Source organism: Poecilia formosa, unplaced genomic scaffold (genome assembly GCF_000485575.1).
Source record: "Poecilia formosa unplaced genomic scaffold, Poecilia_formosa-5.1.2 Scaffold149, whole genome shotgun sequence".
Lineage (NCBI taxonomy): Eukaryota > Metazoa > Chordata > Actinopteri > Cyprinodontiformes > Poeciliidae > Poecilia > Poecilia formosa.
Window position 1 is genome coordinate 924,395 of NW_006800088.1, and position 22,275 is coordinate 946,669.

General features: G+C 39.9%; 1 protein-coding gene across 1 annotated transcript in view; it reads right to left on the reverse strand.

The window, feature by feature from the left end:
• Positions 1-1,065: 1,065 nt before the first annotated feature.
• vax2 (ventral anterior homeobox 2) overlaps positions 1,066-22,275 on the reverse strand; it is a 29,701-nt gene continuing 8,491 nt past the window's right edge. The window contains exon 3 of the mRNA XM_007563626.2: positions 1,066-4,754. Coding sequence (XP_007563688.1) covers positions 4,260-4,754 — 495 coding nt within the window. The 3' untranslated portion in view covers positions 1,066-4,259. The remainder of the gene's footprint in view (positions 4,755-22,275) is intronic.

A 22,275-nucleotide genomic window follows, 5' to 3' on the forward strand; every position in this document is an offset into this window, starting at 1 on the left:
TCTCCATCAATTATCTCAAGCAACTGAAGCAACGTAAAAAAAAAAAAAAAAAATTAAAAAAAGAAGAACGAGAACAGATGCTGCGAAGGAAAAGGGTGGAGTAAAAGACAATCTGCAAAGGAGCGCGGTGGTTTTTACACGAGAAGCAGGCCCTCCTGACCTCTCAGCTCCGTTTCACTGCTCAATATTTGATGCAGGAGCGTGTGAATTATGGATGGTGCTTATGGAAAATAATACAGTGTTCGACAAGAGCACAGGTGTACTGCTGCAAAGAGCCCAGAGTGGGTGTTTTCTTTTTCTTTTTTTTTCTTCCTCCTTTTCTTTTTGCAGAAATCATCAGCTACAAACTGCTGCTACACGGGCGCCAAAAGGCCCCGCGAGCCGACACACCGAGGTCAGATCCTCTCCACGCGCTCCCCGGGAAATTTATCGGAAAAACGAGCCCTGCCTTCACTCGTAAGTGTTTTACAAATTGATGTCACGGCAGTACCTTTCTGCTGTTTGCTTCTTTTTTCCTTTTCCTTTTCTATGCTGCAGAAACACCTCAGACTGAGAGAAAAATAATGAAAAAAAATAAATAAATAAACCGCGCACACACAACAGGAGAAAGGAAAAACATTCAAAAGGAAAAAGTGATGACAAACAGGAGCGAAGAGGGGAATGAAAACTCAAATGACACGCGCAAATTGAGGGCAAACTGTTGCAAATTGTAGGTTCTCGCGGGTTGATTTGGACAAGAACGAAACCTGGATGAATTGCTTCTCGTGAGAAAGAAAAACAACGCAAAACAGGTGGTCCCTTCAATATTCCCTCGGCTCTCCACGTCCTCAATGAATGTCATTTTCACCAACCCAAACACACGGAGGTCAGCTTAGCTTCAAATCATTCAATTATAAAGAAAAAAAAAAGTGCAGTCAATTATAAAACCAACTGAGGGACTGCAATAATGAAAATCGACTTTTCTAAGACTAAGCCGCCGCCAAATGCCAACCAGAGAATAAAACATTAGATTTTTCTCTCTCTTTTTGCCTTTGATAAATGGCTTCTTCTTCTTTTAAAAAAAAAAAAAAACAAAAACATAAAAGCTGAAGAATGAAGCAACAGCTGGCGATGTGAAAAGAAAACAAAACCATAAAGTGCTTTCAATGAAGAGCAATCAGAAGGAAGGGCCAAGGTGAAGCAGGATGGGAGGTGGAAAACAAGAGCAGGGTCAAAGTGAAACTCACTGTAATGATGTTTGTGTGATGCGGCGAAACGCGTCTCCGCTAGGCATGGGCCAGGCAGCATCTCAGGGCTCACCAAGACGCCCAAAGGTTTTCATATACATCTTTAAAAACGCTTAAGCTATTGGCGTGAAACGCAAAACATTTAGATGAGATGATTGGAGAAAAGTAGCTTTGTTCTCTGGCTGTATGGAGCGTTTAGTGTCCTGCCCCTCCCTCACCTGCTGCTGCACAATGTCCTGATAACATGGAAACTGAAAGAGTCCCACTTTTTGTTACTATTAAGGTTAGAAAGTTGGAGAAGTACAAGTTGACGACGAGCAGCAAGCGTGTAAAGGGACTGCGGTTCAAAAGATAAACCCTCATTTACTAAACAGGCATATTTTCTGTAGCTGTTCCATCGTCATAATTTTACAAACTGTATTTATGAAAATATGTCTTTCGATAAAAAGTTTTTACCTCAGGATGAGGAAACTTTCTTGCCTGAATCGAAATGAGTGTATTTCTGCAACAGGAACACTTTTTCCACATCGTGAGTCATGTGATCAACAGGATGTTACTGCTGGAGGAAATGACTAAGAAAACGACAGGAAGTGGTAGGGAGATGATGTCATCAAGTTTTTTTAATGACCTAACGCATGAGCAGATTTATTCGCATGTGGTTTTAATAAAAATTTCTTATTTAAATTCTAAAATTACGTTTCTTGACATTAGCGAAACATCGACAAAGTTTTGCGCACGTTTGTAATGACAACGCAGCTACTTCTTCTTTGTGACGATCACAATAAAAATGACATCAGTATCTGAGCCTTTAATCCAGCTTAACGTTGCATCAAACCTTTCAAAGTAAAGTCAGGTCTATTCCTTTAATCACTACATTATTTTCCTTTGGTTACCAGCAGACAAGAAATAAACATGAATTTAGCTGAAAAACCTAAATTAAGCCACTGAAGAAGGCTTGTAAGTTTGCTACTTTTACCATTGCTGAGCTCTTTTTCAAAAACATATCATTTTTCATTTATAGATAAATCTGGAGACGTTTTTCAGTGTTACAGGACATTCTGACAACAGTAAAAGCCTTTTTTGCTCTTCCTATTATTGACAAGTTCTCCTGCCACGAATCACTCACAGGCGGCCCGGTCCTCACATAGAAGTCCCAGCTGTAAACAAACTCCTGTAAAAATCTGATCTGATTTTACATTTTAAAAACGATTAGGGTTGTTGTGTTGTAGGATCTGGAGTGATTCATCACTACATGAACAAACCGGACCACATTTTCAAACTAAAATTAATTTCATCTGTGATTTAAAACCATAAAACGGCAGAAATATTCTCTGTTTTTACCTCCAGTCTCTGTTTGTATGGATTGATGCTCTGGTATATATAGTCAGACTTTAGGTCACATTCAAAGTGTTGATTTTATAACATGTTTTGATCCATATTTGCTCAGAAATAGCCTGGTAGATAACTGGAACAAGGTGAATAAGGATCAGAATAGGAAAACTGTTTTTGGCAATAAATATCTGAAAACATTTCAAAGGTTTCTGTATTTTTGCTCCATTTTGTGACTCATAAAAATAAAGTCAAGAAATCACATTATTATGACTACTTTCATCAGATTACTTTAGCAACAGCAGGAATAATTATTTTTTTCCTGCTTTGAAGATTGTAAGTTTGTTTGTTGTTTTTACATTTTAGTGTATAGAACATTTTCACTCAAACCGTGAGAATCTCCTACCGGCCCATGCCTAATCTCAAATATTCCACAAACATTTTCAGATTATGGATTTTAAAAAGTGAACAAAAAAAAAAAAACAATGACACAAACTTACTGTTTTACAAAAAGCAAAACACACGCAGTCTAAACATGCTAACTTTGGACTCGGGTATTCTTTCGCTCGAACAAATACGAACGTTGGAGGTGAATTTTCGGTGGAGCAACATGTTGATTCATCGCCTGCAGCTGAAAAGGCAGCTGGAGCAAAAACCTCCAGATTGATTTTCCTTAAATAGATTATTTTTCTGTCTGTGAACTCTCTCTCTGAGTTTGACTGAGAAACTGCGAGACACGTGAATCAACCTGAATCTGGGTTCAGAGGTCGTCCCTTTCTCTCCCTCTCTCTCTCTCTTTCTATCTCGGGGCTGCGACCTCGATGAACGAAACGTCGGCCAGCTCTGTAGCTTCATCTTTCCGCCGTCTTCCTCACACCTGTGTTCGTCTTCACTTCCTTTCATGTTAAACTGTCAGCCCTGGATATGTACTGCAAGTTTTCACCATTTGTCTGGATCTTAGCATTTACACAAACACAACCAAAATAAAATAACTAAAAAAATAAAAATAAAAAAAGAACGATTTTACAAAAACTACATCTGGACACCAAACAGACTGATATTAAGAAACTACGATTATTATTTTTTTTTCTCTGTGTGTGTGTGTGTGTGTGTGTGTGTTTCTTTTCTATGGTGATAGCACGTGAACTAAAAGTCAAACATGGCCACTTGAACAGGAACTGTAAGATGTAATTACTGCTCATCTCATCCAGACACTGAGCTCAGCTGCAGCGAAAACCGGGCCTCGCCACAGAACCCGGAACCAAAACTCAACACCTCTCCTGTTCCAGGCTCTCTGCTGAGAACGGCTTCAAATTATTTATGTCAAGTATGTTTTTGTTTTTTTTCTTCCTGAACAGCAAAAAAAGGCCCATAAAGAGAGAGGGGGGGTGGGGGGATATCTCACACACACACACACACACACACACACATGCACAAACTCACTGGACAAAAAGTGACTTAAAACTACAGTAAAGAGAGTGATGATAAAAACATCTGTCTGCAACAAACACACAGCAATTCTCCAACAAAAAAACAAAAACAAAGTTTTAACACTTTTCACCAAGTCTTTTTTTTTTTTTTATCATTGTACACAAAATGATGCTGCCAAAGAGCCACCCTGTCACTGCTGGTCACAGGTTTTCTTTGCCTGTCCGGTGGCAGGTTGAGGCTCCTGAAGTCACGTCCCACATGCTTCAGGTCCGCTTAGGAAACCGTTTTTTTCCCACCTAGATCTGCCTCCTTCCTGTCCAGGCGCATGTACGGCTCGAAGGCTGACGACCCGCAGCCGTAGGTGGACGTCAGTTCGTGATGGGCCCCCCCCAGCAGGGGCATGGAGAAGCAGAGGGGGTGCGGGGGCGGGACCCCGAGCCGCGGTGAAGACGGCGTGCCGCCCAGAGACGGCAGCGAGAGCCCGAACGTCCCGCCGGGTAGGGAGCTGGGCGAGGTGCTGCTGCTGATGCCCGGGGAGGTGGAGGAGCCGCCGCCGGGGCTGCCCAGCAGGGAGCCGTTGGGGTGAGCCGGGGGCCCCAGGAGGGAGTTTGGGGGCGGGGCGGGCCCCGACAGAAGGCGGCCCTGCTCCAGGAGGCGCAGGATGTTGCAGGTGGCCAGAGACTCTGACGTGGAGGAGGAGCGCTTGTCCGAGTCCTTGGTGGTGTCCTTCTTCTGCTTGGTCCGGCGGTTCTGGAACCAGACCTTCACCTGCAACAGCACAACACGCGATGTTAGCGGAGGACTGGGGAGTAAACGGAGCAAAGCCTCCAGAGGGAAATCACACATCCAACAACACGCTGAGCTTGTTTTTGTTTTGGGGCTTAACGGATTTTTTAGCTTCACAATTTAAATGCACAAAGGCTTCATGCGTCTTGGTAAATTTCCACCAATATAGCAGTGGGCGATACGGACTTCAGGTTTTATCGCGATATTTTGTGGTACTATTGTGATAACAATAAAAGTGACGATAAGAACAATTTATTGCTTCTTTTTTAAGTAACTGTAAAGCAGTATGATTTATAGCATTACAAAGTAACTGCATTTGATCATACTTTCAAATTTACTGATATCTACTGACTTGTTCATTAAACCAAAAGTGGAGAAAATAGTAAGAAATAAAAGTAACAATGTGGACAGCTTTGTTGTTAAGCCGAGAACGATAACTCAAGTAATCATGATAAGGAATATGTCATGATAAATGCACACCCCAAAACCAATACCAAAGGTTTCCATTTGATAGAAATAGTTTTTTAAAAATGCAACAGAAAACCTCAGACTTCTGTGTGCTGATCCACCATCACCAGCAGTATGAGGCTTCAAAGCTCAGTGAACTCCACCTGTCCTCGTCCTTCATGTTTAATTGATGCAGTCCAGCGTAGGTTTATAGCATTTGTGTGATGAAGAGTGGAGGGCACCGATGGGTCACAGGAGGTCGCCGGACGAAGAGCCCAAACCCTCGGTGGCTTGAGAGGAATCGCACGCATGAATAATGTACCCACTGCTGCCCAAGATACAGCAAACTGTGTGTTCCCTGCAGACTTTGCGCCAGTCATCCTCTTATACCCTTGTTGAATGTATTTAATAAAATACTTCATATTACTGCTGAAAGCACTTTAGCTTCTAAGGACTCAAATTGTGTTACGCAACTTACAGAGAGAAACTAGAGCACAAAGTATGGAAGCCATTTTTCTTCCTCATCTGTAAGGATGATTTTTATTTATTTTTTTTATTTTTTTGCTAATTTATAGTAACAGTAAAAAAATCTCTTAGTATTGTCCGTACTGCTAAAGCTTTCTGTAATAAGAACCTCTTCTTTAAGTACCAAGTTTTAAAAATATGATGGCAGTTTGGAAACAATAGTACAATAGAAGAACTTTGTCAATCATTTTTTGTTGAGTCGCAAAATCAAACAAAAAAGAAAATAAAAAAAACTTTAAAACCCCACATAGTCATTTATTGATACTTTATAATTAGTTGAAGGATACAGGATAAATATGCCTTTCAGTAGCTGACATTTAAAAGTTGCTGGAAGTCAGATTTCTATACGGTTAAAGATGGTCACTAACCTTTAGCTTGAAATGTACATTTTTCTTTTTTCTTTCTTTTTTTTAAGCACATTTTACTATTCAAATTCTTCACACGCACAGTTTTACAGAACTTCCTTTTGTACAAAATTTTGAAATATGCTGAGAAGCTTATCTATTATGTAGCTTATTACTTTTTGGGGGGAAAATGATAAACACTGAAAAATAAAATAAAATAAAAGACATACACTGGGCTACACTGTGCTAACAGAGTTCCAAGTAATTTAACAGTAGCTAACAGTTGATACGCTAAATAATCAAGCTAACAGTAGCTAGCTTGATTATGTAGTATATCAACTAGTAAATCCAACTTGTTTTTAGCAAAATTAAGTTGGATTTGATGTAATTCCCAGATCCAAGTTCCCTACTTTAGATGTATAATAAAAGGAGGTGCTAGCATGTCTTCCATGTTTGTTGTTTAAATATTAACTTTGTGTTTACTTTTCAACAATTGATGCTAAAGCTTTCTTTGAGTATAACCACAGCCAGCCTGAGTACTCTTAATGAAACAGCCCTGAAGTGTAGTTAGCTAGACCCAAAGCAAATGCTAAGTTAGCATCATTAGTGGCCAACGGCTAGCCAGCTACTATAATTGGTCAAAAACAGTTTGTATCTTGTCTTCCACTCTATTTTCTTTTTCTACAGAGTATCTATTTTCTTCAATGTTAACACAAAGCAGGAAGTGCTCCCACAATCGCTTCAAAATAAGAGTCACAAATTTAGCGGAGAGCATACTTCCCTACTCACTGTCTTATAATCTCAGTTTTAAATTTTTATAGACAGGTAGCTACTATTAGGTTTGATGTAAGGATAAAAACAAAAACAAGACTGTGTGTGAGTAAGATAGTAACCTTCAGGTTTTACCGGCGCCGGTACCAAATTAGATCACTCAGAGGGATGTAGCAGGAGGGACAATCTGCTGTAATTAGTAGCTAGGCTGGCTAAAAGGATTGGAGCTTGGGATTAGAGTTGGTGGGTTTAGATGGTACAACTGATCCAATCTAACAAGTGCAACAGTGCCTCACAACTCATTTTATTTAACTCATTTTAAACTTCCTCCGGTGTGTCATTTCGGCTCGGCCAACGAGTCGCTTCCCAACTCTGGACCTTTATTTCTTGCAGCATTCAAATCAGCTGGTCAATAAACTGCCGAAGGACAAAGTTGGAGATCGATGGTGTGGTTGGTAATCAAGCTGGCAAGTGTAAACCATCGTATCACCGCACCGTGGAGGCAGGCTCAGCAGGAAGTTAGGTCAAATGAGCTCATGGGTTTGACTACAGACCTCGGCGCAAATAATGGGATCGGAGAAGATCCCACAGCTCAGGGGAAGAGTACCAGAAACAGTGAGTCTTACTGCACAGCCCAGAGAGAAACAGAGGAGGAAGGAGGCACCTGAGGTGGGACAAAACCTCTTCCCATGCTGGGCATCTTTTTTTTTTTTTAATCCCCTACATTTGCATCTTTAGATCTTAACGTGAATTCTCCTCATGTGCCAACTCTTTCCAGAACACCCACATCCCATAAAAGGCTTTGACAGCAGATAAAACTCTCAGCCAATCCCTTTCCTTTATCCCTGCGTGGAGGGCGTGGCTCAGACCTCTGCTCACATTGCAGCCCTCCTGCCTCTTACCAAAGGAGGTGGGGAGGGGGAGGGGGAGATCAGGGGGGATAAAAAAATAAATAAAAAAAAAAAGCTTGATGGTGTTTTACAGGGATTTTATTACACGGATGGAAATGATGAGCAGAAAAGAAAGCAATACTGCCTTTGGTACAACTACACTATTACATATAAATCCCAGTTAATGGGATCCAGAGTTCAGAGCTGGGGCAGAGATTACCGAGGGAGATCTGGATCTGCCGTGACCTGCGTTTGCCCCGGGCTTCACCCTCTGGCCTTCTCCGCTCGCGCTGCGACGAGGACGCCAACCAACGCCGAGGACGGCAGGGAAACCCGAGGGCGCAACGTGCTAAAATAAGCAATACGCCAAGTTAAATCTACTGACAGGTTGTTGGGGGTTTTTTGCCTAAGATCTGCATTGTTTAGGTTGTGTACATGCTGCTTGGATGAAGCAGCGCGGTGGGGTTTTCTGTATTTTTTGGGATTCGGGAGCCGTCTCTGTGGGAGCAGGTGCGATGAGGAAACAGCTGCATTTTAAAGATTAACCCAAATCTGCATTTAGCCATTAGACAAACCCCTGCTGCTCCCTGATAAAAAAAAACCTAAATCTTTATAAGGGTTCCCCTAAATTTACTGCTTTACTTTAAAAACAAACAAAAAAAAAAACAAGGAATGGGTACCATCTGCGCAAAACATTAACTGTGTTAGTGAAACGTATGCCACTACAATCTCCTTTTGACAGACAGGAGGAAAAAAAACAGAAGCATTAAATGATATGGACCAGATTAGGCATGTTCGGTTTTACCACAACAAACTATCGCAATAATAATTCTGGATAATATTGTTTGCAACTCAAACCCTTTTTCTCACTACTCTGTCTTTTTTTGTCCTATATGAGCTGACGCTATGCCAAAATCTGCTGAACAATAAATTGTCCCAGAAGTTATCGTGATATACGATAATATTGTTGTTTTTTTTAGATCATTTTCAAGGGATATAATGGCAATGGCATAATAATACAAGAGCACATTTTCAGAGATCAATAAACTATAAATTTTAATGAAGATTTAACATTTGGACTATAAGGGATTTTAAATATTCAAAATAAATAAACAAATCAATAAATAAAATGTGTTATGAAGTTTTTGTACACAAAATTGTCCCTCAAAAATGCGCCGATTGAGACCAATGCACCTGACTGGAGATTTCTGTCACCCAGTTTTTTGGTAGAAAGAGAAAAACAATAAATCGTGTAAATGGAAATTGAATGATTTATCGATTCATTGCGACAGGCCCAGATTTTCAAAACGCAACCAAATACTGCGTCTGACGTTGCGAATAAAACATTTTACCTGCTGACGTCGCAGTAACTTTTGAAGTTCAACCTGCAGGTTTTGTGGAGGCGGCACGCGGCACATTCAAGTTCATGGGAAGGAGGATGGTATTTACGCGCCGGCCAGTTGGGCCAGTTGTGAACTCGCTGGTAAACTGGGCCAGAGGTAGAAAGGTTAAGCCAGATCAAGACCAGGACCGCAGATCAAGTGGCCGTTTGATAACTCACCTATAAACCCTGCTTAGCCCTGGAAAAACACAGAACTGAACCAGAGACAAGCAGCGGGGAAAACAATGGGACAGGGAAAACGTTTCCCCTCCCAGCGCCTCGCAGCAAAGCGGCGCTGATGGAAAATATTATTAACTGAAGGATCCAAGTGTTAAAAACCCCTACGGTGAAATGCAGCGTTCCGTCGGCGCGGGCTTTGACGAGGACGCCGGGTGACTCTTTCACACTTTTAATGACCCCTGCAGCAGCTCGCTGCTCTCGCCGTGACCCCGCTCAGGCCCGCTGATCCCAGCCATGTGACGGGCATGCGCAGTGAAAAACGCTTTTTCCAAGAACACCGTACCAGGCACAACAGGAGCTTTGGAACAGGACGTGCCCGACCGGAGGACACAGATATCATGGAAAGGAAACAATAAAACAAAGGGTTTCTCCTTGGTCCTCATTAATGAAATCAGGAACAGTTGAAGACCTTTTCATAAAGTGGTGAGGAGTTGTCCATCTCTACCGCCGCTGCATGCTTTGCTCAGGATCCGGGTGCAAACGTTTCACAATATCTTGCAACATAAGATACCACTAAACGTTTTAGATTTTGGGACGGTAAAGCAGCACATGTTAGCAAATTTTATGCGATAGACATTGTGCACATGGCAGTGAGTAATGAAAAGGAACGAAAATGAAATTTAGTTTTTAAGTGTTTCACAAAGGAAAACCTGAAAAGTGCGGTGTGCATTTATTTCCAGCCTTTTTTTTGACTGACTGTCCTCAATAGAATCAAGAGCGTAAAAGGGAAACAAAGGTGGCACAACTGAAAATCTATCAGAACATCTCCTCTTATCAAAACTCACAAACAAGGCCAAGGAAAGCATTAATCAAAGAGAGAGGGGACAATTTGTTTTGTTTATTATTCTTTTTATTTTAACCCTTTATGACCCAAGTTTCAAATCTCTACCTGGATATTTTTTCCTTATTTTAATTGTACGCAGTTCTTTAAATGTCCTGTGAGTGAATATATTTTGCCCATTTATCCATAACAACTGGAACTTTCAACATCTAGCAAGTTATTTTCACAATTCACCATCTATTAAAAGAGCGGTCCTCAGATTAATTCCACTTCCTGTTACAGCGGGGGTGAAATTCCCAAAAAAACCCGATATCGGCAACGACTCCCCTTTCAGAAACTGTTGAAATTTCTCAGATCGCGCCAAGCTGTGGCAGAGTTACGGTAATGCAAATTTGGCTGGATCGATGGCGCAAAGTCCAGTCTGGAAGAGTTAAACCTTATTTTAGCAGCAAGTCCCTCGAGATAAAATCTCTTTTTTGAATAAATATACAAAACAATAATTGCTGCAGCCTAGAAATCTACTAGAAAATAACCAGAAGAAGAAAACCACCGTTGAAAGAAAGACGTATGAGAACCAGTGAAAGAAGATGGTCAGACGTGAGCGAGGTTGAAGTTTTTGCCTTAGACCAACGACCCATCATGAACGAGATGGATGGAGCCAAACGCAAAGAAGAGGCAGAAAACGACGTGGGAGTGAGTGGGGCGGAGGTTCACCTCCTACCTGGACAACGACCCTAAACATCCAGCCAGAAGTTTAGATCAAAGCTTACTGTCCAAGTCCTGAACTAAATCCATATAAAATAATTCTCCATCAGTCCAGTTTGACTGACTGAACTATTTGATCACATAAAATCCTAAAGAACTGCATCAAAGTTTGTGGTTTAAAAAACTTCAAGCGGAGTGAAAACTGCAAGGAGATGCGATCAATGGAAACTGAGTGTGGTAGTGGACTGAATGCACTTTAATCTGAAAACTAAAATTTTACTGGATTAAATCAGCCTGGACTGAGTCAAATTTAGATCTATAATCTTGGATATAAATCTGCTCTGTCTTGTAAAATTACTCGAGATAATACGTGGTGAAATTTATCAATGTAATTAAATTTAATTTAACTGAACGCTGTTCATGCACTTTCTACCTTTACGATATTTCCTTCATCCCTGACTGCACTGTGAAGAGACTTGGATCATTAGTTGTTACACGGTTTGTTTCTTGGAGTTTAAATCGGGATTAAAATCTCATCATATTGGAGTGTCTTTGGGATTTCTGCCACTGTTGGGCCAAATTTGTTGCGGCCCGTCATAGTATCAGGAAGGCATGACTGAGTGCTCCGAGATCTCGTTTGTCGAATCTTGGAATGTGAATCTATGGCATTACATCAGAGCTGCGATTACAAAACCGCGCTCTGCTGGCTTTGACGTCAGCCGCTTGTGAGGTTTGCCGTCACCTCGCCGCTGCTTCCTGTAAACACGTCCGACTTTGACGGAAGCAGCTCCCACAACAACGTTCCTCTTTCCTGAGCTGATGTATATTTGTTTCCTCCAGCCTGATGTTAACTTAAAATAAGGTATGCATATATTTTTTTTTTTTCGACATCATCGCTGTCGCTGGCGTCATGGCGCTCTCACTGACCTCCAGACCTCAGAGCAGCTCCGGTCATGGTTCAGCTGGGGGTTAACCCCGTCTTACTGAATGGCTGGTAGATATGGCTGACTAATCCTCCTTAGTGCAAAAGCACTTGGGAGTGTTATGAAGCCCATCTCTCTCTCTCTCCCTCTCTGTTTTACTCTCGCTCTTTTTTCATCCCTCTCTCCTCGTCTTTCCGCTCCTCCCGTGTCCCACTCTCCGTGGATTGTCCACTCCCCACGTGGCTCAGGACCCTCGGTGCCAGCCCGCTCATTTGCCAAAAACACAGTTAAGCATCTGGACGCCATCCAATAAGATTCGCTTTCACGTCGCCCGGCAGTCGTTTCCATTTCCAGTGAAAATCCAGGAAACGCAGCCCCCACACGTCACCAGTCCCCAAATCTCAGATTTCCATCTTTTTAGGAAATTTGTTTGACTTTGTGGGAAAAATAAAAACAAAGAAGCGTTGAATAGCAGCACGCTGTGTTCTTGTATTTTAGATCTGAGAATGATTATTGATATGATAACTTTGAGACCCTCCCATTAATTTAAGCGAGAAAACACCGTGGGAGGAAGTCCTTTCGTTTGGCAACTGTCCGGTGTGATCACGGGAATGTTTATGTTAAATAATTTTTTTTTTACCACTTTTTATGAATCAAACCACTTGTTGACATTCAAGGCCATTACTAGAAAGTTTTGGTTTTTGAAATTAGAAGGCCGCAACAAATGTATATCTTAAATAAAAAATAAAATTAATGTCCATTGTCTTCCAAAGGCCCCAAAAGCTGATCTAAAAGCTTATGTAAATGTACTAAACAATACAATTCTAAAAAAATAAGCTTTCTCTGACTTTATTTAGGTTTTAACAATTACATTACACAAATTATTTATACCTCTAAGAAAGAAAAATCTTCTAAACTGTTTAGTAATTCTGACAAACTCCATATTTCCACTGGTATTTTGACAATTAACCTTTAGGTTCAAGTCTGTGAAGTTAGAAAATCATCTTTCATCTGGACTCCAAAATATTAATATTAGAAAAAATATCAGTAAAATTAAAAGATTACTTCAAACTGAAATCAGCTAAAGGTATTAATATGTTTGGGCCTAGCTATTTCAATAAACACTATGTATTTGCTCTAATTATGTAGATTATATACAAAAATGTAAAAAATAAAATAAAAAAAGTAGCTATGCAGAGCACAGGAAAACATTTCCACATTTGAGAAAAAAAATTATTCATTTGATTGCTGTGCAACATGAGCCAAGATTAGATTGACTGAACAACGTCGAGTTCAAATTTCAGTCAAGCCTAAAGATTTCTGAGAGCTGCGGCAGAGTGATTATATTTAGCCGTGAGCTCCACGGTCAGAAAAGTAAACAAAGTGTTTGCAGCAGCAGTCCGGTCAGATGAAGCTGAAAGGCCTGCGCAGTCGAGCCTCCTCGATATTTCAAAATAAAAGACTGTATGTTGAGCTGACTGTGGAAATCATTAATCACCGCTGCATCACCTGAATTGTGTTTAAGAAGTTCCCCTGCAGGTGTTTCCGTTCACTCACAAAACATGAGGTCAGACTTTAAGGTGTGTGTGTGTGTGTGTGTGTGGGGGGGGGGGGGTGTGTGTGTGTGTGTGTGTAAACCCCCGTATCTAATTTTACTGATTCCTTATTTCCGCATCAGAAGAAAGATTACACGTTGTTCCACATGCCTGGAAAATTACACTATCCTGGCTCCTTTAAGAGAGGCTGATGAAGCCAGGCGACTCAGAACCGAGCGAGTCATTAAGGACGGACTCGGCTACGACTTAATTGCTATTATGTTTTCTCTGATTACCTAATCAACTGATTAGGTAATCAGCGCCTCAGAGGTGGTTTGTTTCTGACCATCATCAAGTCAGTCAAAAGTTCCTGTTTTCACACACACAACGCCGCACGGCGTCACGTCCAGCGACTGAACGGCACAAAGGCACCGAGTGTCCCTCCGTCTCTCCGTCCGTCCGACCGTCCATCCGTCTGTCTCACACACTCCCTTCCTGTTTCTTTCTCCTCTCCAAGTGTCAGCGGACAGCCCCCGCTCTGTGCAGCCGCCTGCCCCCCACATCTGCGCCGCTGTTGGGTCCTCTGTGCTCCAGACAAGTGGCCAGACATCGTCTGTCTAGGCTGACATGGTGGACAATGCTCACAATGAGGCCTTTCACACGTACAAGACACATATCTCATCTTCCCTTGGGCGTCGCGTTGCAGAGTACGGACACTGCTGCGATACTGCTAATAAATCTGTTTGACTAACAGTATATTGTATAAATTAAAGAATTATTTGTGATGTTAGTGTGTAAAAATGAATAAATATTTGTAACTGATAAGTGAGTCCCTCAAAGCTTCGAGTTTAGTCCACTTTCCAACGTAAAGGTGGGTAGCATATTTATATACATATATGTCAGGATATTTTTGGTACTATTGTGATAATGTTAAAAGTGATGATAAAAACAATTTATTCCTTTTTTAATGTAACTGTAAAACTGTGACTGGACAAACGCTGCTCTTGAAAAACATTTCCATTTGTGTGATATGTTTCTTTTGGACACCAGTCACACAAAAATGTATCACTCAGCTGAAAACACCAACTGCATTTAATCAAATTTATTGATATTTGTTGATGCTTTGACTGAACAAACGAGAGAGAAAATATTAAAGCTAACAAATTATGGACGAGTTTGGGGTGGTTAGCTGAAATGTGTTGTGACAACAGTAAATCAAAACTTATCATGATAAGAAATGTATCACGATAAATGATAAACGATACGATAAATCAGTCGTTAGATTATCATATGTACAAGGCAGTCAAATTTTGTTGGCAGCAGTGTTATTATTATTATTATCACTGAAACATTTACTGATTTTAATGCTTATGCTGATGAGATATCCAGCTGATATTGCTGTTTCAAAATAAAATAACCGCATAAGAGATAATGATAAGCATTTTGCATTTTGGACTTTTGAGATGGGAAAGGGGTGATTTTTCTGGAGAGGTTTTAGATTTCACTACATGCAAAAGGAAGCAACACAAGAAGTCTTGTATCTTCTAGCAATCTAAAAATGTAACGTTTAGTCTTCAGTATGATCTGGTTTGTTCGTCCAACTACTTGAACTGTGAAAAAGGTTTGCTTATTCTTTGTAACACAGTCCAATTAATATCCTGCTAAATCAGCGGCTAAATACAGCCGACTGTATTTAGACTCTAATTAGTCCATGTAATAGTATTTATATGACTGGATTCATTCCTATTCTACTACCATCAGCCTGTAAAATCAGCTTTTACATATTTTCACCCCGTTTGACAAAACTACCGTTAAGACCAATAACCCCGACATATCATTATAACCCTGCAACCAGANCATTCAAGGCCATTACTAGAAAGTTTTGGTTTTTGAAATTAGAAGGCCGCAACAAATGTATATCTTAAATAAAAAAATAAAATTAATGTCCATTGTCTTCCAAAGGCCCCAAAAGCTGATCTAAAAGCTTATGTAAATGTACTAAACAATACAATTCTAAAAAAATAAGCTTTCTCTGACTTTATTTAGGTTTTAACAATTACATTACACAAATTATTTATACCTCTAAGAAAGAAAAATCTTTCAAACTGTTTAGTAATTCTGACAAACTCCATATTTCCACTGGTATTTTGACAATTAACCTTTAGGTTCAAGTCTGTGAAGTTAGAAAATCATCTTTCATCTGGACTCCAAAATATCAATATTAGAAAAAATATCAGTAAAATTAAAAGATTACTTCAAACTGAAATCAGCTAAAGGTATTAATATGTTTGGGCCTAGCTATTTCAATAAACACTATGTATTTGCTCTAATTATGTAGATTATATACAAAAATGTAAAAAAATAAAAAAATAAAAAAAGTAGCTATGCAGAGCACAGGAAAACATTTCCACATTTGAGAAAAAAAATTATTCATTTGATTGCTGTGCAACATGAGCCAAGATTAGATTGACTGAACGTCGAGTTCAAATTTCAGTCAAGCCTAAAGATTTCTGAGCGCTGCAGCAGAGTGATTATATTTAGCCGTGAGCTCCACGGTCAGAAAAGTAAACAAAATGTTTGCAGCAGCAGTCCGGTCAGATGAAGCTGAAAGGCCTGCGCAGTCGAGCCTCCTCGATATTTCAAAATAAAAGACTGTATGTTGAGCTGACTGTGGAAATCATTAATCACCGCTGCATCACCTGAATTGTGTTTAAGAAGTTCCCCTGCAGGTGTTTCCGTTCACTCACAAAACATGAGGTCAGACTTTAAGGTGTGTGTGTGTGTGTGTGTGTGGGGGGGGGGGGGTGTGTGTGTGTGTGTGTGTAAACCCCCGTATCTAATTTTACTGATTCCTTATTTCCGCATCAGAAGAAAGATTACACGTTGTTCCACATGCCTGGAAAATTACACTATCCTGGCTCCTTTAAGAGAGGCTGATGAAGCCAGGCGACTCAGAACCGAGCGAGTCATTAAGGATGGACTTGGCTACGACTTAATTGCTATTATGTTTTCTCTGATTACCTAATCAACTGATTAGGTAATCAGCGCCTCAGAGGTGGTTTGTTTCTGACCATCATCAAGTCAGTCAAAAGTTCCTGTTTTCACACACACAACGCCGCACGGCGTCACGTCCAGCGACTGAACGGCACAAAGGCACCGAGTGTCCCTCCGTCTCTCCGTCCGTCCGACCGTCCATCCGTCTGTCTCACACACTCCCTTCCTGTTTCTTTCTCCTCTCCAAGTGTCAGCGGACAGCCCCCGCTCTGTGCAGCCGCCTGCCCCCCACATCTGCGCCGCTGTTGGGTCCTCTGTGCTCCAGACAAGTGGCCAGACATCGTCTGTCTAGGCTGACATGGTGGACAATGCTCACAATGAGGCCTTTCACACGTACAAGACACATATCTCATCTTCCCTTGGGCGTCGCGTTGCAGAGTACGGACACTGCTGCGATACTGCTAATAAATCTGTTTGACTAACAGTATATTGTATAAATTAAAGAATTATTTGTGATGTTAGTGTGTAAAAATGAATAAATATTTGTAACTGATAAGTGAGTCCCTCAAAGCTTCGAGTTTAGTCCACTTTCCAACGTAAAGGTGGGTAGCATATTTATATACATATATGTCAGGATATTTTTGGTACTATTGTGATAATGTTAAAAGTGATGATAAAAACTATTTATTCCTTTTTTAATGTAACTGTAAAACTGTGACTGGACAAACGCTGCTCTTGAAAAACATTTCCATTTGTGTGATATGTTTCTTTTGGACACCAGTCACACAAAAATGTATCACTCAGCTGAAAACACCAACTGCATTTAATCAAATTTATTGATATTTGTTGATGCTTTTACTGAACAAACGAGAGAGAAAATATTAAAGCTAACAAATTATGGACGAGTTTGGGGTGGTTAGCTGAAATGTGTTGTGACAACAGAAAATCAAAACTCTTATCATGATAAGAAATGTATCACGATAAATGATGAGCGATACGATAAATCAGTCGTTAGATTATCATATGTACAAGGCAGTCCAATTTTGTTGGCAGCAGTGTTATTATTATTATTATCACTGAAACATTTACTGATTTTAATGCTTATGCTGATGAGATATCCAGCTGATATTGCTGTTTCAAAATAAAATAACCGCATAAGAGATAATGATAAGCTGAGTGAATTGTAATTTGGACTTTTGAGATGGGAAAGGGGTGATTTTTCTGGAGAGGTTTTAGATTTCACTACATGCAAAAGGAAGCAACACAAGAAGTCTTCTATCTTCTAGCAATCTAAAAATGTAACATTTAGTCTTCAGTATGATCTGGTTTGTTCGTCCAACTACTTGAACTGTGAAAAAGGTTTGCTTATACTTTGTAACACAGTCCAATTAATATCCTGCTAAATCAGCGGCTAAATACAGCCGACTGTATTTAGACTCTAATTAGTCCATGTAATAGTATTTATATGACTGGATTCATTCCTATTCTACTACCATCAGCCTGTAAAATCAGCTTTTACATATTTTCACCCCGTTTGACAAAACTACCGTTAAGACCAATAACCCCGACATATCATTATAACCCTGCAACCAGAACCGGTTCTGTTCGCTACCAGAACAGATAAAAGGCTCCGACTAATCAGTTCTCCTAGAAATGCTGGGGCCGTTCTGAGAAAATCTTATGCAGCTCATGAGCAGACCATAGAAGGGTCTGTTAAATTTAGAGGGCTTATAAACCCTGAGGCTGATAGCCTGGCGGTATATTCTCAGAAAAGTTTAAGGCTCATATAACGTGAAGGCTGGAGAAAATACTGCAGCTTGTTCTCATGTTAGGACTGGAGGAAAATCTTCAAAATGATCCCTCCTTTTTAGGAAAGGAGATAAACTTCCTAGTGGATAATAAAAAGACCAAATCTGATTTTTTTTTTTTTTTGGATGTACATGAGGGATGTGGTTAATAATAACAGATATTTTTGTCTGGCTGACACCTGTAGTTGTGGCTAGAAAGGATAATTATGTGGATGGACAACAAAAACATATCCTGGACAAAGTGGCTTCATAGATTTCAGCTTATGCAGCTAGTTTTGTTTGGATAAGTGAATGTGTGTGTTATTTTCTTTTTTAATAACTCTTCAGCACAGCCAAAAACAGCTCACAAAGCTTTAGAGATGAGGCAGCGCCGACCTCGAGCTCTTTGGGCTGCAGAACACTGAGATTTCATTCCACAAAGGTCAAACGGCAGCGTTTTAATTTGTTAGCTTGTCCTAGAAAGGATTGCTGGCTCTGCGGCTGTTTTTTACGCACACCGTTCACGGCTCTTAAGCGTTTTCTCATTTTGCCACGTTGGAACCATAAACTTTGGTGCATTTCGTTGGGATTTTATGTTCTGGTCCGACACAAAGTAATGCAAAGCTGTGATGCGGAAACAGATGAAATGAAATACGAGGTTTTAAAATGTTTTTCATCTGAAATAAAATAAAAAAATTTCCCAGAGCCACATTTCCCAATGTTAGCTTGGCAGGGCTGGATAGGGAGCAATCTGAACATCCGTTTTCAGATCCTGCCACAGATTCTTACTTGGATTTATGTCCAGACTTTGACTGGTCCAGTGTAGCGCAGGAATTAGTTTTGCTCTAAACTCTTCAACCTGAAGCTCTGGTTTCAGTCTGATTTCAACTTCAGTGTCATGTCTTCTGCAGCCTCTCACACATCTACGAAACAAATATATCCCCGCAGCATGATGCTGCCACCACTACATTTCACAAGAGACTCAAAGAAAGTCTCCCACTCGAGCTGCTGATCTCTGCAGAGCTACCATGACTCTCGATTAACTTTAAAACTTCTCCGGTTTTTACTTTCCTATAAATCGCACAAAATACAGTTTTAGCAAACGTGTCGCTCAGATGCTGTAAAAGATTTACGTTGAAGATAAAGCAGTTATGTAAATGTTATTTAAAAAAAGAAAACTTTACCACAGACTGGGAAGCTTTGATAATAACATTCAGTTTCAGCTAATTGTTCCTTTGTCAGGCTCTTTTTTTGTTGGGTGATTTCAGTAGCTCTGTGAGCTAACAAAGGCTATCCTAGGTATGTAAGACAAGTTTGACCTATCCCTCACTGAGTGCTAGCGCAGCACAGACGTCTTCATAAGAGCAGAAATGTATCAGTCGGATGAAAGTCCCTCCTTGAAAGCCGTCAAAAGAGAAAAGAGAAACACAATCGTTCGCCCACGTCCCAGGGTTGCTCCGTCAACTTTACATAAAACATTAGAGATGATTCGACGAGCGCGGTGGCTGTGGCTTTCTGCAGGATGAAGGCTGTTCAGACGTTCCTTCTGGCAGACAATTAATTCAATGGCTTTTCTCAGTGCAAACAGACCAACGACCTACAGGGTCGTCCAACGGCATTCAAACCTCTCGAACTGTTCCATATGTCGTGTTACAACCACAAACTTACTCCATTTCATTTGGATTTTTATGTGATAAACGGATATAAAGTAGACTATATAGATGATCTGAATGGAAAATGATACATGTTTTTTTTTGTTTTTTTTTTTTAAAGCTTTAACAAGTAAAAGTGTGACACGTTAACTGTGTCCCCTACACAACTTGTTTAAACAGAACTTGTTCTGACTTTTTAAAGTTATTTTTGTCTCACCACTCTTGCGGAAAAGCTTGATTTATGGAGAGCACAACCGTTTTATCAAGAAATAATATTCCCACCTGAGCTGTGGGCTCACTGCAGCTCCTCTCTAAAACTCCCAGGTCTTCACAGAACAGCTGGGTGTGTGCTGAAATTAAACTAAACTAAACTGGACTCAGTTTGTTGATTTGGTAATGCAACACTGATCAAATGTAAAGTAAAAAAAAAAAAAAGCATAAGACTGCTGATGACAACTTTTCCAAGGAACTGCATGAACATCAGGAAACGCCCCCCCAAAAATAATAAGTTGAGGAGCATTAAAAGTAAAGAACAGCATGTTTTAATTCACATCTTCAGAGGAAACTTTAAGAACCTCATGAGATAACCCCGAAAAATAAGAGTTGATCCCCCGCTACTCCTCTAAAGCGGCTGGAGACAGGCCTTCACAATAAGAGCCGTGATCTGGGTTCATTTCTCAGGGAAACGGCAACGCGGTGACGGAGCTGCAGACTCCGTGGCTGTGTGTCGGCAGCACCCCTCCTCCACCCTGCCGTGTTACCCTGGAGCGGGGAGCCACCTGCCGGGACGAAGGGAGAGCTCCGGGCCGGTAGCACATGATGCCGCGAGGCAGGCTTTTACTCCCGCGTGCAGGCTGGGGCATCCCCCACTTCCTGTGTCCGCGCGGCGCTAAGTCTTCACAATTAAAGTGGCGTGTTTGAAAATGAACTTAAAAACAAGAAACCCGTGTTTTTCCAGACAGAAGCTGGGGTTATAATAGTAATCTAAAAGAGATATTAATGAGCTGCCGTTCTGTAGAAAAACAATCAAAAGTTGACACAAAAATTCTATAATTTTAATCAAGGAGTAAATGCAAGCTAAAAATACCTCAAAAGAAAAAAAAAGTTTATTTCTAATAACTCTGGAATAAGAGAGAAAAATAATGTAGTAAAAAGGAATAATATGACGACTTGATTGATTAAGTTCTAACGACCAAAAGACCTTCTGTTAATTGTTGTTTCACAAAAATTCACATAAAATATATATTTCCTGAATAAAGTTATGTCAACATTTTAAATATGTATAGAGAGATTTTTATGTTGTTGTTTCGTAAAAAAAAAAACTTCTTTCTCTACAGGTCGCCACTTCATGACCATAAACACAAACACCGACTTTAAAACAGAAACGTTTCCAAACGCCAGCTTTTATTTTGAAAACAAACTGGTACGATTAATAAAATACAAAGGAAAATGCGAGAAGTAATCGAAAGTTTAATACGTACTGGAATGTAAGATTGAGTGTAATTTTTAAAGTTTTGACAGATTTTTTTTGTTTTTTATTTTTTTGGTCTTCATTCTGTCATTCATCTTTTTTTTAAATCATGCATTGATTTGCGGCGAGGCACTTTAGATTTTGATATGTGAAAATGTTTGCAAAATTTACTTACGTTCTTACTTGCTTTTATTAATAAAGTACTTTGTTTAGAATTGAACTGGTGCTGAATGTGTTCTGATTCGATTCTTAATGCAGTGCGAAATGCGCAAAAGCTACGAAAATGACGCACAGGACGCGCCTGGAGTTGCGATATTCAGAGAAGTCACGTGGATTTCAATTTGTTTGTTTTTATCTGCTATTCTGTTTGTGAATGTTTCTAAGTTTATTTCTAAAACATCAGCGCTGAAAACTAGATCAAAGCAACTAATTGATGTCAAATCAGAGGCACTAAAACTATTTCTATATTTTTTTTCTTTATTATTTCGATGTTAAATAACAAAGCGTTTTTGGTTTTAGTGTAAAAGAATAAACTTCATGGCTGCCTGGACATATTTATATTAAGTTTTGCATAATTTTGGCTATCGGTGCCAAATGTGAGTATTTTGGGAAAATCCTATTTTAAAATTATTTTTTGTGTTTGTTTAAATTGCTGAATATCTGTTAGCTATGGTGAGGATTGAAGTTAATGATGGCATTCATTTAAAAAAAATGATATGTAATTGTTATAAATAGATATTAGAAATAAATGGTCTTGGAAAAGCATTTTTTGTTTTCAAGCAACAGAGGAAGAACGCTAGATGAAGGAAAGACCTGATGGCAACAAGATGGTTTAACTGGTTGGAAGGAAAACATGAAGAAACACTAGAGGAGGTTTGCTCAACAGGTTGTGTGAAGAGATTATATGAGAAGGCCACCTGCATCCAGAGATGCACAATAAAAGTTCAGAACATTTAAAAAAAGATCCAAACTCAGAAGTCAGGCCAAAATGTCTCATTTAACCCTAAATGTGAATATGTTATTCCAAAAAGAGTTAAAAAAAAAAAAAAAAAAAAAA